The sequence below is a fragment of the Salmo trutta genome, chromosome 5 (genome assembly GCF_901001165.1).
Source record: "Salmo trutta chromosome 5, fSalTru1.1, whole genome shotgun sequence".
Classification (NCBI taxonomy): domain Eukaryota; kingdom Metazoa; phylum Chordata; class Actinopteri; order Salmoniformes; family Salmonidae; genus Salmo; species Salmo trutta.
The window spans coordinates 57018073-57035117 of NC_042961.1; the positions used below are offsets into that span (position 1 = coordinate 57018073).

Genomic DNA, 17045 nt, shown 5'->3' on the forward strand with positions numbered 1-17045 from the left:
GAGAGAGACTTTCAAGCAGCAAAATGAAAATCATTAATACATAACACCATGTGTAAAAATGTCATACTTTAATAATAATTCCAAACATAGCTTTTTCTAAACATACAAAAAAGAAAAAATCTTAGATACAGATAAGTACAGGTTTATTATCTTCAATAGTCGTGCTTTTTCACTCTGTGTCGTTTTTTTGTTTTTCATCAATAGAGATCTTACAACAACGAACGATTAATAGCAAAAATGCACTTAGCCAAAAAGGAAATGATAGTTTCCATTATATACTGTTGTTTGGATGTTTCCATCCTCCTCGGTTTCATGGGGGGCAAATCTTAAGTTTCACTTAAGTCAAATGTTCACTTTGTCTCCCATTGACATCAATGCATGACTAAGTGAAAATGTGACTGTAGTGGAAGTTACTAAACGACCCTGAACCATAGTATTAACTGTTCGTTTACATGGGAGGCTGTTGAACTGGGAGTTAGTTTCACCACGGCAACACTTCCTGGTGCAACAACCAACACACAGCTACACAAACAGCCACATAGATACAACAACACCACCCCTACTAGATATGTGCAATCAGAAATCACCTTACATCTGGCGGCCTCAGAAAAATAATCATAAAAAAACAAAAAAAAACATGGACTAAAGTCTAAGTCAACCATATACAGTAACACAACACCTTGCACATTCTTTTAAAAACAAAGTCCCAGATGGCGCCCTATTCCTTATATAGTGCACTACTTTTAACCAGAGCTCCATGGGATTCCTTATAGGCCCTAGTCAAAAGTAGTGCACTCTATAAGGAATAAGGTGTAATTTGGGACGAATCCCAGAAACAAAAAGGTGTTTATATATACTGCAATGCTACCACTGGTTTTAAATGCTTCTCCGTTGAATCGATATAGAGCCTGTTAAAGAGACATTGCTAGGCGGGTTTTGAGGAAGACACTGGACAGTGCTGGTGAGATGGGGACGGTAACACAAACACACACACACACACAGCTGTTGGGGGGGGGGGGGGTATTAGGGATATACTTCGAGTTCAATCACATTTGCCATAGTAACGTACAGTCTCAACATTTTAACTTGACAATGTACAAAGAGAACTTTACAGAAGCAGTTAACACAAAATCAACATAGTGACAACGTCAAAACAACAAAGAGTTGGAAGGAGGGAGTAGAATGAAGGAGGGCAGGGCGCGGAGCAATGTCATTTAGGAACATAAAAAGAGATCACCTGTGTTTCTTCTTAACCCTACAAATCGCATTTCAAACTGGAAAGGAAAACGCATTACTTAATAATCATCATTATCGTCACCATCATAATAAAACACAAAACAGAACTCAGTCGATCTACTCGTCATCCTCCTCCTCATCATCCTCCTCCTCATCTTCCTCATCGTCGTCATCATCATCGTCATCCATATTACTCTTCGTTATGGGCTTAGGGGCCATCGCCATGCTCGGAACTACCACCTTGCCCTTACCGGACTTGTAGTCAGCAACGTCCTGGGGGAGAGGGAGGGAGGGAGGGAGGGAGGGAGGGAGAGGGAGGGAGGGAGGGAGGGAGAGAGAGAGAGGGAGGGAGGGAGGGAGGGAGGGAGGGAGGGAGGGAGGGAGGGAGAGGGAGAGGGAGGGAGAGAGAGAGAGGGAGGGAGGGAGGGAGGGAGGGAGGGAGGGAGGGAGGGAGGGAGGGAGGGAGGGAGGGAGAGAGGGAGGGAGAGAGAGAGAGGGAGGGAGGGAGGGAGGGAGGGAGGGAGAGAGAGAGAGAGAGAGAGAGGGAGGGAGAGAGAGGGAGGGAGGGAGAGAGAGGGAGGGAGAGAGTCAAATGTGTTATTCGACTGGCGGGGACAACATTGGGTGTTGTCCGGGCTACACTTGCTAATCAACAGTGGTGGATATTAGTGTCTCACTTGGGGTCAGGTGACAGAAACACACTGGATTCTATTTCATTTGATTGGTTGATTGGTTGGTTGGTAGATGTTTTGATTGGTAGCGATGTTGTCTGGTTGTTATTATTAAAGTGAAAGTTGTTTTTAATAACGTACCTGGTTGAAGTGTGTGTGTGTGTGTGTGTGTGTGTGTGTGTGTGTGTGTGTGTGTGTGTGTGTGTGTGTGTGTGTGTGTGTGTGTGTGTGTGTGTGTGTGTGTGTGTGTGTGTGTGTGTGTGTGTGTGTGAGAAAATGTGCAATGTGTGACTAAAACAATGCAGATATCAGATACAAGGTGTAATGTAACCAATCAATTCATCAATCAATATACATTTAGTTTACCTTCTGGTATTTGTCTTTGAGTTTGTTGGCCTTGATCAGGTAGGGCTGTTTGGTGGCATCAGTCAGGTTGTTCCATTGCTCCCCCAGTTTCTTGGCCACGTCCCCGATGCCCAGGCTGGGGTGCTGGGCCTTGATCTTAGGCCGGTGGTCCGCACAGAAGATGAAGAAACCAGAGCTGTGGAGAAATTATTATTTGATTTATTATTGTGATTTTTTTTCTTCATTTTAGTGTGTCGTGATGTCTGATGTGCGTATTGATATACTTACTGAAAACCAAAACATGAGTGAAGGAGTGTGTGTATTTGTGTGTCTGTTTATCTGTCGGTTGGTCTGTCTGTCTGTGCATGACTCCATCCATGTATGTGTGTGCCAGTCTGTGTGTGTGGTACATACGAGGGCCTCTTTGGTGCGTTGGGGTCCTTCTTCCTTCCCTTCTTGCCTCCAGGGGCGAAGTGCATCATCTCGTTGTCGTAACGCACCTTATCCTGCTTCGCCATGTCGTCGAACTTCCCCTTCTCCTTACCAGACATCGTCTGGGGGGAAAAAAATCACAACATTTACACCACTTAAAACATTCCCAGCAATAGACTTTGAACAGATGGACACATGGGCAGTGTTCATTTGGTACAATATGGGAAAAAAACTGATTCAAACAGAGAGGTCTATTGAAGGTCGCCTAATTGTCATTTAATATAAGAAGTCAGCATGATATGTGGTCTTGTTGCGCCACCTGCAGTAAGGAACATGTAACCGCTCCTTAGTTAACAAATAACTTGCCGTTCTTGATTTGTAAGCTTTAGGCTACCACCCGGTTTGTCCTTTAGGGGAACAATAGATTTGGGAGCAAAAGATTGATTGAATTTAATTTTGGTTAAACTCAATTAAATTAACTTGAACTCTATTCCAATAACCATTTGTGCGGGCTGCGTAGTGTGATGTATTGGCCAGGCAACAACACGTGGCATGCTAGTTAATGATCTCAATCCCATCATCCTCATAATCTCATCTCTATAACTGTGAAATAAGATGTGAAAAAACATTATATGTCACCAATCAATCAATCAATCAATCAACTTCATCGTGATAACTAAATACAAATTGTTATTAATTGTCCTTCAGGGACCAATAAAGTATCTATCCATCCATTCCTCACCTTCCATCTTCCGGAGCACTTCTTGGAGAACTCAGCGAAGTTGACAGGTATCTCAGGGGTCTTCTTCTTGTGCTCCTCGCGGCAGGTCTGAACAAAGTAGGCGTAGGAGGACATCTTGCCTTTGGGCTTCCCTGGAGTGCCTTTAGCCATCCTGGTCACTGGGCGGGGCCTAGCTGCGGTCTGGAAGTCGTTGATTGGTTAATTGGTTGATTAGGTCAGTATCTGGTTAGAGTGGAGAAGATGAAAATGGGTTAATTCAATGTTGTGGTTTGATTTTCTTCTGGGAAAGTGTACCTGTATACTATTTTTTTTTATCAGGTGATGCAATGCAAGTGCCAAAGCACATTGACCATGGCATGTTCATTTTAATGAATATTTCAATAAATATTTGATGACATTTGTGAATGGAGAGTCAAACACAATTAATGTTGGAGACTAACTGTGGTCTTTATTGACAAATGAATTCAGACATAATGTGATTACACAACACCCAACAGATTAATTTAACATCATTGACCACCGGTGATGGTCAACTTCACATTAACGGCAAACCACCTTGATGACACAGTGCTTCGGCCTCCTCCCTCCAAAGACCACTCAAGCCATGAACTTTACAACCCTCTCATGACATTCTATCTCATGAATTATGTTGTTGTTTTCTGAATTGCTTGTCTTTTAATTGTGTTGCTTTAAAGAGCTTCGAGATTCTTTATATAATGAAAAGTGCTATAAAAGTTGAATAAATGATCGTTATTAGGGTAGGTGGTGGAACCATAGAAGGGAACAAGAGAATTAGAATTTAGAAGGAGTTCTAGAATAAGAATCCGTTTTAGAATTAGAATGAATTCCAATTAGATCTAGAATAAGAATTGGTTGGAATGCGTTTGCATTCTGTAGGTGTGACTTCGGGAGAAGATGTGGAATTGGCCAAGGAGTCTTAAAATGGAGGAAAATTGGTATTTAAGGAAATTATATGGAATTAAGGAAATGTGGCTATGAGACTGTGTGCTGTTGTAATGTCTGTTTTTACTATGGAATTACAATGGAATACCAATACATTATTCAAAGTGTAAGGTTTTTATTTTCATTTCTCAAAAATACTTAAAATGATTTAACTAGGCTATTTGAGAAATTTCATTCTTGGGAATGTGAATTGATACTTAGATATAAATTCAATTTTGGAAAATAATCGAATTCTAATCTAGATTTAAATAGGCTATTTGAGAAATTTAATTATTGGGAATGTGAATTGATACTTAGATATAAATTCAATTTTAGAAAATAATCGAATTCTAATCTACAAAGTAAATGAGCATTTTTACAAAAACACCTCCCATTAAAATCTCAATCAAATAAGAAAGCCCCCACCATATTCTCCCCTCGCCACCGCCCATCTTCTTGTCATTAGCCATTTTCTGCCTTTTATTTTCATATTTTTTAGCTCTCTAAACTTTACTCCATTGCATCCAACGCGACGCGAACTCTACTTTCTTCATACAAGCTATAGTATAGGGAGCGCTCCGACTAGTTACTATGTCGCGATAGAAGGAGAAGCTTCAACTACACATACAGAGAAAAATAGAGAGGTCATCAACGCGAATTATTCATCTTCCATTTTGTGAAATGCGTCCTCATGAGAGAAACTGCTGTTTATTTTCCACCTTCTTGCCTATTTCAATCTTACTTTGCCAGAAATGTTATTACTTTTTCGGCTTTTAATTCCCCGCTCCGTACGGTAGCTTTCAGTCCCAGTTCATAGCGCCTAGTATTGGGTAGTGTGGCTGCTATACAGGCGAAGAGAGTGCTGTTCTTCGCTGGAGCTCCCATTGAATAAAATGGCTTCTGTAGAGCGAGGGGAAGGCTTACGGGGTTGACTATGTAACAAAGCGATACACACCCCCCTCCGGTTCCAACAGCTATAACGTCTACATTTAACCGCTAATTAAAAACAAAACAACGTAGTCAGATAAAACAAAGACCGTTCTTTTTATTCGGGTTAAAATATGAAAACTGTCATTTCGTATTTCGTGACATTTCACTGTTTTCTGAAGTTATACCCCTGACTGTCGCTTGGTGCATTGCTCTCGGTAACAAAGACAGTGCGCCAGCCATCCTGCTGCAATCGAGAAGTTGCGAAAATGAATAAAAAGAGAAAAATAAAAATACTTTAATGCAGAAAGTTAGAGATAAACATTTCGAATGGAAAACGAAAAAGTGCAGTATTTTTCGTACGTAGATAATTTGTTTTTCTCCAACAATTCCCCGTCCCTTCTCTGCGTTAGCGCTGCCTTTCCTCAATGGTTTAAATCGCCAGCCATTTTACTACATGGTGAGAGCAATCATTTGACTAAGGGCGATAACAAATCTCAAAAACAGCTTTTCGACGATGACATTCACATTTTCTTTACATTGTTGAATAGAGATAAAAGAGTTCAGCGGAAAACAAACGTTTATTCTGAAAATGTATGACTATTTATGTAGATGACATCGAAATTGGGTCGCAATAGAAGAACAGTGTTATTCGTAGACAGGCTATAGCCAGCCATATTCACAGTGTTACACACAGCAGCGATGCGTGTGAGGAATACAAGTCTCAGAAAATTACAGTTTAATAACTTTTGGTTACTTTAAAAATCAGGAAAAAACAGAGTCCACGAGACAACAGTGACATGTTAATTTTCTTTATGATAAATGACCGTGTAAACAATATTAAAATAGATCAAGGCCATTTTCAGCCGATTTCTGTCAATACCACAATAAATCACACATTATGGGGAGAAAAATGATCAAACACTATTTGTCTGCAAAATGAATAACATCTAAGCACATTTAAACTATAATTGCACTAAAATACCACAGAAAGACTTAACAATAACATAATCTCACTTCAAATTATTAAAATAACCACATCATTTAACACAAGTAAATATTATAAGTTATTCAGATGGTGGTAGTAAAAAATAATACAATGTTATTATTGTTTTTAACAAGTAACGTACCTGTATTGTCAAGCAGCAGTCAAGTCAGTGTGGATTCTGGAATCCTACAGTCTCGCCTTTCTCCTGTCTTCTCTATCCATATGTAGACAGCCTCGCGCTAGCTCAATACGAGAACGGCCTGATTGGCTAGCGGCCGGGTCGGTTCAAAACAGCCTCCCAAACTGCTGATTGGACGCTGCTCTACACACTTTACGGGTTTCTCGTTGGTGATTGGTCGACAAGGAGGCCTTGTCATACCCACGCCTTTGAAAAAGAGCCGCTGAGAAAAGTTTCAGAGTAGTATGAAGAGAAATTCATTGGGTGAGGAAGGTTGGCTGTGTGTGCAGTAGTACATATGGGTACGGTATGTATGCTAACATATACAGGTTCAATTGGAGGTGTTTTTAGACGTTATGAAAACAGCTTTCTTTCTCAGGTGAAAGGTTAAAATAGGACACTAGGCTACAGATACAGATCTGTGGACACCTGTCAAGTCATTGCACTTATAAGGAATGGATATTCCTAATAAAATAATTAATTTAACTACAGTTTTGTATTCTACCTTATATGTAGTGAGAAAATGTATAGTGTATTAGAGTTGGTAGGCCTACAAATTATTTCAATAATCACTGTTGGATAATTGCTATGTTGTAATCATTTAATAAACTTGAGTTAGATGGTGCCTATATATATTTCTCATTCATTTGAGACCGAAACTTGCAGATCTTCAGAACAGAAAATGGTCAGAAGAACTTTCGAGTGAACTATCCTTTGAAAGGAGGGGTCCTTCAGATCCAGTCCTTAACCTCAACAGTGTGTTGATTTCAGATCCAGTCCTTAAACTCAACAGTGTGTGTTGATTTCAGATCCAGTCCTTAACCTCAACAGTGTGTTGATTTCAGATCCAGTCCTTAAACTCAACAGTGTGTGTTGATTTCAGATCCAGTCCTTAACCTCAACAGTGTATGTTGATTTCAGATCCAGTCCTTAACCTCAACAGTGTATGCTGATTTCAGATCCAGTCCTTAACCTCAACAGTGTATGTTGATTTCAGATCCAGTCCTTAAACTCAACAGTGTATGCTGATTTCAGATCCAGTCCTTAACCTCAACAGTGTATGTTGATTTCAGATCCAGTTTTTAAACTCAACAGTGTGTGTTGATTTCAGATCCAGTCCTTAAACTCAACAGTGTATGTTGATTTCAGATCCAGTCCTTAAACTCAACAGTGTATGTTGATTTCAGATCCAGTTTTTAAACTCAACAGTGTGTGTTGATTTCAGATCCAGTCCTTAACCTCAACAGTGTGTGTTGATTTCAGATCCAGTCCTTAACCTCAACAGTGTATGTTGATTTCAGATCCAGTCCTTAACCTCAACAGTGTATGTTGATTTCAGATCCAGTCCTTAAACTCAACAGTGTGTGTTGATTTCAGATCCAGTCCTTAACCTCAACAGTGTATGTTGATTTCAGATCCAGTCCTTAAACTCAACAGTGTATGTTGATTTCAGATAAAATCAAATCAAAGTTTATTTGTCACGTGCGCCGAATACAACAGGTGTAGACACCTTACAGTGAAATGCTTACAGTCTCTAACCAACAGTGCTAAAAAGGTATTAGGTGAACAATAGGTAAGTAAATAAATAAAACAACAGTAAAAAGACAGTGAAAAATAACAGTAGCGAGGCTATAACAGTCCTTAAGCTCAACAGATCCAGTCCTTAAGCTCAACAGTGTATGTTGATTGTCATTCTTTTGAATGGACTATCCCTTTAAAGGAGGGGTTCATAGGCTGCAGCAGTGTTTGTAGATTTTTATCCTTGACATTTAATCAGAGATTGATTTCAACATGGCAACCAGTGTTCAGACTATCAAACCAATCAATTACATTAATTGATCGTTAATAAGTCCTGGAATGATATGAAAACCAAGCAGAACAACAGCCCTCAAGGCCTGGAGTTGACTCTCTTTTTTAATATATTTTATATATGTTTTAACATGTATATCTTTCTATTATAAATGTTTTCTTGTTTCAGGACAAAACACTTATCCAGTTATTCTGAAGCCAACTGACAGCAAGATGACTGACATGATTATCAAGATGTTGACCAATTGTTCCCTTGTTCCCTTGTGCCAATAGTGCAGCAGAACCAGCCCATGGCCTCTCAGAGCAGGGCTCTGGGTATATATGTGGAGCCATCACCATGTTGTTAGTGCTGAACATCCTCAGTATAGAGGCCTGTGCTGACCATCCTCAGTATAGAGGCCTGTGCTGAACATCCTCAGTATAGACGTCTATTGGGGTGTAGCCTCCTGGGTTTTTACACCTCACCTGAATACGTCTAGACTCTTTCTACTTGTTTTAAAGGCACAATGTTACTTCCATTTTCATTGGTCCTGTTAATGCTAATGAAGAATAAATAAATACATATAGGTAGTAGGTAACTGATAAGACACATTTGTTATTTTGTGCCAAATCATTGCATTGGAGTTAATAGAAACGTATTTAAAATGTTGCCAATATACAGTACCAGTTAAAAGTTTGGACACACCTACTCATTCCAGGGTTTTTCTTTATTTGTACTATTTCTTTATTTGTACAATTTTCCAAAATGTAGTAGAATAATAGTGAAGACATCAAAACTATGAAATAACACATGGAATCATGTAGTAACCAAAAAAGTGCAGCTGATAAACATCCCCCACAGCATGATGCTGCCACCACCATGCTTCACCGTAGGGATGGTGCCAGGTTTCCTCCAGATGTGACGCTTGGCATTCAGGCCAAAGAGTTCAATCTTGGTTTCATCAGACCACAGAATCTTGTTTCTGTAACGGCTGTCTGTAAGAGGGAACCAAGGTGCAGCAGAGGATGTGCTCATCATTAGAATTTTAATTCAAATAAACAAGAGAACACTACAAAAATGAACAAAACGACAGCAAACAGTCCTGTTAGGAAAATACTCAAACAGAAACAATTACCCACAAAACCCAAAGGAAAAACATGCTCCTTATGTGTGACTCCCAATCAGCAGCAACGAGCTTCAGCTGTGCCTGATTGGGAGCCACACACGGCCCAAAACAAAGAAATACCAAAACATAGAAAAAGGAACATAGAACGCCCACCCAATGTAACACCCTGGCCTAACCAAAATAAAGAACAAAAAACCCCTCTCTATGGCCAGGGCGTTACAGTACCCCCCCCCCAAAGGTGCGGACTCCGGCCGCAAAACCTGACTCTGAAGGGGAGGGTCCGGGTGGGCCTTCTTACGGCGGCGGCTCAGGTGCGGGACGTGGCCTCTGCTCCACCCTTGACGTCGCCCTCTTAGGTGGCGCACCTGGCCGCGCCGAAGGTCTGGTGGGCGACGCTGACTGCGCCCGGCTGGCGGGCGGCGATGGTTGCGCCCGGCTGGCGGGCGACCCTTGTTGCGCCCGGCTGGCGGCCGGCGATGGTTGCGCCCGGCTGGCGGGCGACCCTGGCTGCGCCCGGCTGGCGGGCGGCGATGGTTGCGCCCGGCTGGCGGGCGGCGATGGTTGCGCCCGGCTGGCGGGCGGCGATGGTTGCGCCCGGCTGGCGGGCGACCCTTGTTGCGCCCGGCTGGCGGCCGGCGATGGTTGCGCCCGGCTGGCGGGCGGCGATGGCTGCGCCCGGCTGGCGGGCGGCGATGGTTGCGCCCGGCTGGCGGGCGGCGATGGTTGCGCCCGGCTGGCGGGCGGCGATGGCTGTTCTGACGGCACTGACCCAGGATTCACCAGGCTGGGGAGACATGACAGAGGCCTGGCCCTAGGCGTAGGCACAGGACTCACCGGGCTGGCGGGCGTCCCTGGCCACTCTGGCAGTTCAGGACAGTTGAGACCCACTGGAGGCCTAGTCCTGGGAGGTGGCACAGGACGGACCAGGATGGGGAGACCCACTGGAGGCCTGGTCCTGGGAGGTGGCACAGGATGGACCAGGATGGGGAGACCCACTGGAGGCCTGGTCCTGGGAGGTGGCACAGGATGGACCAGGATGGGGAGACCCACTGGAGGCCTGGTCCGAGGAGGAGGCACAGGATAAACCAGGCTGTGGGGGAGCCATGGAGTTCTGGTACGGACACTCTTTACCCACACTCCAGGCTGAAAGCCCACTTTGGCCCGGCACAGGCGGAGAGCAGGCATTGGGCGAACTGGACCCTCCCAGCGCTCTGGAGACACAGTGCGCAACGCCGGCGCAGGATAACCTGGACCGAGGAGGCACACTGGAGACCAGACGCGCTGAGCTGGCACCATCCGCCCTGGCTCGATGCCTGCACTCGCATGGCACTTGCGGGGGGCTGGTATGTAGCGCACCGGGCTTTGAACGCGCACTGGGGACACCGTGCGCTCCACAGCATAACACGGTGTCCTACCAGTACCACGCTGCTTCCGGTAAGCACGGGGAGTTGGCTTAGGTCTACCACCTGACTCTGCCAATCTCCCCGTGTGCCCCCCCCCAAAAAAATTGTGGGGCTGCCTCCCGTGTCCGTTGAGCTCCCTTGCCTCGTACCAGCGCCTCTCAGCTCTCGCCGCCTCGATCTCCCACTGCGGGCGGCGATAATCCCCAGCTTGAGCCCATGGTCCTTTCCCATCCAGGATTTCCTCCCAAGTCCATGACTCCAGATAGCTTTTCTCCTGGTGCCTCTCCTTGTGCTGCTCCTTCCTCTGCTGCTTGGTCCGTTGTTGGTGGGTAATTCTGTAACGGCTGTCTGTAAGAGGGAACCAAGGTGCAGCAGAGGATGTGCTCATCATTAGAATTTTAATTCAAATAAACAAGAGAACACTACAAAAATGAACAAAACGACAGCAAACAGTCCTGTTAGGAAAATACTCAAACAGAAACAATTACCCACAAAACCCAAAGGAAAAACATGCTCCTTATGTGTGACTCCCAATCAGCAGCAACGAGCTTCAGCTGTGCCTGATTGGGAGCCACACACGGCCCAAAACAAAGAAATACCAAAACATAGAAAAAGGAACATAGAACGCCCACCCAATGTAACACCCTGGCCTAACCAAAATAAAGAACAAAAAACCCCTCTCTATGGCCAGGGCGTTACAGTTTCTCATGGTCTGAGAGTCTTTAGGTGTCTTTTGACAAACTCAAAGTGGGCTGTCATGTGCCTTTTACTGAGGAGTGGCTTGCATCTGGCAACTCTACCATAAAGGCCTGATTGGTGATGGTTGTCCTTCTGGAAGGTTCTCCCATCTCCACAGAGGAATTCTAGAGCTCTGTCAGAGTGACCATCGGGTTCTTGGTCATCTCTCTGAACAAGGCCCTTCTCCCACAATTGCTCAGTTTGGCCAGGCGCCTAGCTCTAGGAAGAGTCTTGGTGGATCCAAGCTTCTTCCATTTAAGAATGATGGAGGCCACTGTGTTCTTGCACCTTCAATGCTGCAGACATATTTTGGTACACCTTCCACAGATCTGTGCCTCGACACAATCCTATCTCGGAGCTCTACGGACAATTTCTTTGACCTCATCGCTTGGTTTTTGCTCTGACATGCACTGTTAACTGTGGGACCTTGTATAGACAGGTGTGTACCTTTCCATATCATGTCCAATCAATTGAATTTACCACAGGTGGACTCCAATCAAGTTGCAGAAACATCTCAAGGATGATCAATGGAAACAGGATGCACCTGAGCTCAATTTCAAGTCTCATAGTAAAGGGTCTGAATACTTACAGTACCAGTCAAAAGTATGGACACACCTACTCATTCAAGTTTTTTTCTTTATTTTTACTTTTTTCTACATTATAGAATAATAGCGAAAACATAAAAAATATGAAATAACACATATGGAATCATGCCGTAACCACAAAAATCTAAATATATTTTATATTTGAGATTCTCCAAAGTAGCCACCCTTTGCCTTGATGACAGCTTTGCACACTCTTGGCATTCTCTCAACCAGCTTCATGAGGTAGTCACTCGGAATGCATTTCAATTAACAGGTTTGCCTTGTTAAAAGTTAATTTGTGGACTTTCTTTCCTTCTTAATGCGTTTGAACCAATCAGTTGTGTTGTGACAAGGTAGGGGTGGTATACAGAATATTTGGTAAAATACCAAGTCCATATAATGGCAAGAACAGCTCTGATAAGCAAAGAGGAACGACAGTCCATCATTACTTTAAGACATGGTCAGTTTCTTCAAGTGCAGTCACAAAAACCATCAAGCACTATGATGAAACTGGCTCTCATTAGGACTGCCACAGGAATGGAAGACCCAGAGTCACCTCTGCTGCAGAAGATAAGTTCATTAGAGTTACCAGCCTCAGAAATTGCACCCCAAATAAATGCTTCACAGAGTTTAAGTAACAGGCACATCTCAACATTAACTGTTCAGAGGAGACTGCGTGAATCAGGCCTTCATGGTCAAACTTCTGCAAAGAAACCACTTCTAAAGGACACCAATAATAAGAAGAGACTGGCTTGGGCCAAGAAACATGAGCAATGGACATTAGACCAGTGGAAATCTGTTCTTTGGTCTGATGAGTCCAAATTTGTGATTTTTGGTTCCAACTGCCGTGTCTTTGTGAGATGCAGAGTAGGTGAAAGGATGATTTCCACATGTGTGGTTCCCACCGTGAAGCATGGAGGAGGAGGTGTGGGGGTGTTTTGCTGGTGAAACTGTCAGTGATTTATTTAGAATTCCAGGCACAAATAACCAGCATGGCTACCACAGCATTCTGCAGCTATACGCCATCCCATCTGGTTTGCGCTTAGTGGGACTATCATTTGTTTTTAAACAGGACAATGACCCAACACACCTCCAGGCTGTATAAGGGCTATTTGACCAAGAAGGAGAGTTAATTTTTTTTTAATGTTTTATTTCACCTTTATTTAACCAGGTATGCCAGTTGAGAACAAGTTCTCATTTACAACTGCGACCTGGCCAAGATAAAGCAAAGCAGTGCGACACAAACAACAACACAGAGTTACACATGGAATAAACAAACATATAGTCAATAACACAATAGGGGAAAAAAGTCTATATACAGTGTATGCAAATAAGGTAAGATAAGGGAGGTAAGGCAATAAATAGGCCATAGTGGCAAAATAATTACAATTAAGCAATTAAACACTGGCGTGATAGATGTGCAGAAGATGAATGTGCAAGTAGAGATACTGGGGTGCAAAGGAGCAAAAGAAATAAAATAAATAACAGTATGGGGATGAGGTAGTTGGATGGGTTATTTACAGATGGGCTATGTACGGGTGCAGTGATCTGTGAGCTGCTCTGACAGCTGGTGCTTAAAGTTAGTGAGGGAGATATGAGTCTCCAGCTTCAGTGATTTTTGCAATCGTTCCAGTCATTGGCAGCAGAGAACTGGAAGGAAAGGCGGCCAAAGTAGGAATTGGCTTTGGGGGTGACCAGTGAAATATAACTTCTGGAGCGCATGCTATGGGTGGGTGCTGCTATGGTGACCAGTGAGCTGAGATAAGGCAGGGCTTTACCTAGCAAAGACTTATAGATGACCTGGAGCCAGTGGGTTTGGCGCCGAATATGAAGCGAGGGCCAGCCAACGAGAGCATACAGGTCGCAGTGGTGGGTAGTATATGGGGCTTTGGTGACAAACCGGATGGCACTGTGATAGACTGCATCCAATTTGCTGAGTAGAGTGTTGGAGGCTATTTTGTAAATGACATCGCCGAAGTCAAGGATCGGTAGGATAGTCGGTTTTACGATGGGTATGTTTGGCAGCATGAGTGAAGGATGCTCTGTTGCGAAATAGGAAGCCGATTCTAGATTTAATTTTGGATTGGAGATGCTTAATGTGAGTATGAAAGGAGAGTTTACAGTCTAACCAGACACCTAGGTATCTGCAACAGATGACCTGGCCTCCACAATCACCCATACTCAAACCAATTGAGATGGTTTGGGATGAGTTGGACCGCAGAGTGAAGGAAAAGCAGCTAACAAGTGCTCAACATATGTGTGAAATCCTTCAAGACTATTGGAAAAGCATTCCAGGTGAATTCTGGTTGACAGAATGCCAAGAGTGTGCAAAGCTGTCATCAAGGCAAAAGGTGGCTACTTTGAAGAATCTAAAATATAAAATATATTTCGATTTTTGGTTACACTGTTTTGGTTACTACATGATTCCATATGTGTTATTTCATAGTTTTGATATCTTCACTATTATTGTACAATGTAGAAAATAGTAAAAATAAAGAAAAACCCTTGAATGAGTAGATGTGTCCAAACTTTTGACCGGTACTGTATACTGTATCAGGAGAAATAATGATGGTCACATGTCTGATGAAGTGAGTTTGAAACCTTTATGTTAGAAGAGATAGTAATGAATGATTAAATGATAGAAGGAATTGATCAATCAATTGAATTTATCAATCAATGAATTTAATCAATTAGTCAAATGAATGTGAGGGACCAAGCAGAATCATCAGCGACTTTGTTGTGATTTTAGTCTAGGGATTTAATTATGTTTAGAGGTAACAATGTTATGATTTAATTATGTGATTTTATAGGCGACAAATACATGGTAGCCTATATCAAACTAATTCCCCCTGGGAAATGTATAAAGTAGCCTATATTTATTCCATTCTACAGGAGACTAAGGCATATGATCAAGCTGTGAGACAGGGATAGACAGATATCTGTCAGGACTGATCTATCAATAGACCATTCAGGAAAAGGAGAACATGCAACCAGACAGTGAGTCAGAACAGCTCCCTTCTTACTCTCCCTTTCTTTTAACAGTTCATTTTAACCCATTCTATTGTGTGGCTCAGTTGATAGAGCATGGTGTTTGCAACGCCAGGGTTGTGGGTTTGATTCCCACAGGGGGCTAGTACAAAAACAACACAAAAAAAATGCATGAGATGAAATGTATGCATTCACTACTGTAAGTCGCTCTGGATAAGAGTGTCTGCTAACTGACTAAAATGTAAAATGTATTGTATTCTACTCTAGCACATCTACAGTTGATGTTGGAAGTTAACATACTCTTAGGTTGGAGTCATTAAAACTCGTTTTTCAACCACTCCACAAATTTCTTGTTAACAAACTATAGTTTTGGCAAGTGGGTTAGGACATCTACTTTGTGCATGACACAAGTAATTTTCCAACAATTGTTTACAGACAGATTATTTCACTTATAATTCACTGTATCACAATTCCAGTGGGTCAGAAGTTTACATACACTAAGTTGACTGTGCCTTTAAACAGCTTGGAAAATTCCAGAAAATGATGTCATGGCTTTAGAAGCTTCTGATAGGCTAATTGACATCATTTGAGTCAATTGGAGGTATTTCAAGGTCTACCTTCAAACTCAGTGCCACTTTGCTTGGCACTTTTTCCCCCCTATCATGGGAAAATCGAAAGAAATCCACCAAGACCTCAGAAAAAGAATTGTAGACCTCCACAAGTCTGGTTCATCCTTGGGAGCAATTTCCAAACGCATGAAGGTATCACATTCATCTGTTCAAACAATAGTACGCAAGTATAAACACCATGGGACCATGCAGCCGTCATACAGCTCAGGAAGGAGACGCGTTCTGTCTCCTAGAGATTAACGTACTTTGGTGCGAAAAGTGCAAATCAATCCCAGAACAACAGCAAAGTTCCTTGTGAAGATGCTGGAGGAAACAGGTACAAAAGTATTTACATCCACAGTAAAATGAGTCCTATATCGACATAACCTCAAAGGCCGCTCAGCATGGAAGAAGCCACTGCTCCAAAACCGCCATAAAAATGCCAGACTATGGTTTGCAACTGCACATGGGGACAAAGATCGTACTTTTTGGAGAAATGTCCTCTGGTCTGATTAAACAAAAACAGAACTGTTTGGCCATAATGACCATCATTGTGTTTGGAGGAACCAGGGTGATGCTTGCAAGCTGAAGAACACCATCCCAACCGTGAAGCATGGGGGTGGCAGCATCATGTTGTGGGGGTGTTTTTCTGCAGGAGGGACTGGTGCAAAATTATGTAGATATATTGAAGCAACATCTCAATACATCCGTCAGGAAGATAAAGCTTGGTCGCAAATGGGTCTTCCAAATGGACAATGACTCCAAGCATACTTCCAAAGTTGTGGCAAAATTGCTTAAGGACAACAAAGTCAAGGTATTGGAGTGGCCATCACAAAGCCCTGACCTCAATCCTATAGAAAATGTGTAGGCAGAACTGAAAAAGCTTGTGCGAGCAAGGCCTTACAGACCTGACTCAGATACACCAGCTCTGTCAGGAGGAATGGGCCAAAATTCACCCAATTTATTGTGGGAAGCTTGTGGAAGGCTACCCAAAACGTTTGACCCAAGTTAAACAATTTAAAGGCAATGATACCGCATACTAATTGAGTGTATGTAAACTTCTGACCCACTGGGAATGTGATGAAAGAAATAAAAGCTGAAATAAATCATTCTCTCTACTATTATTCTGACATTTCACATTCTTAAAATAAAGTGGTGATCCTAACTGACCTAAGACAGGGAATTTTTACTAATATTAAACGTCAGGAATTGTGAAAAACTGAGTTTAAATGTATTTGGCTAAGGTGTATGTAAACTTCCCACTTCAACCTTATTTCATTCTGATTTCAATGTTGGTTCTAGTATGGCTACCTCTTGCCCGAATAAGCTACAACAGCCAACTGAAGGT

At 42.7% G+C, this 17045-nt stretch overlaps 1 protein-coding gene across 1 annotated transcript; it reads right to left on the reverse strand.

Moving 5' to 3' along the window:
- Window positions 1-46: 46 nt before the first annotated feature.
- On the reverse strand, window positions 47-6516 carry LOC115194630 (high mobility group protein B3). The gene is made up of 5 exons (XM_029754480.1): window positions 6426-6516; window positions 3427-3648; window positions 2667-2806; window positions 2274-2448; window positions 47-1509 (listed from the first exon to the last, which is right to left on the reverse strand). The coding sequence occupies exons 2-5, from the start codon at window positions 3574-3576 to the stop codon at window positions 1354-1356; spliced, it is 621 nt and encodes a 206-aa protein (XP_029610340.1). The 5' UTR covers window positions 3577-3648; window positions 6426-6516; the 3' UTR covers window positions 47-1353.
- Window positions 6517-17045: the final 10529 nt, after the last annotated feature.

Coding starts and splice junctions, on each gene's coding strand:
- LOC115194630 (XM_029754480.1), bottom strand. CDS start 3,576: ATGGCTAAAGGCACTCCAGGGAAGCCCAAAGGCAAGATGTCCTCCTAC. Junction 2,807..3,426: donor AGTGCTCCGGAAGATGGAAG/GTGAGGAATGGA, acceptor TTTTCCCCCCAG/ACGATGTCTGGTAAGGAGAA. Junction 1,510..2,273: donor TCAAAGACAAATACCAGAAG/GTAAACTAAATG, acceptor CCTCTCCCCCAG/GACGTTGCTGACTACAAGTC.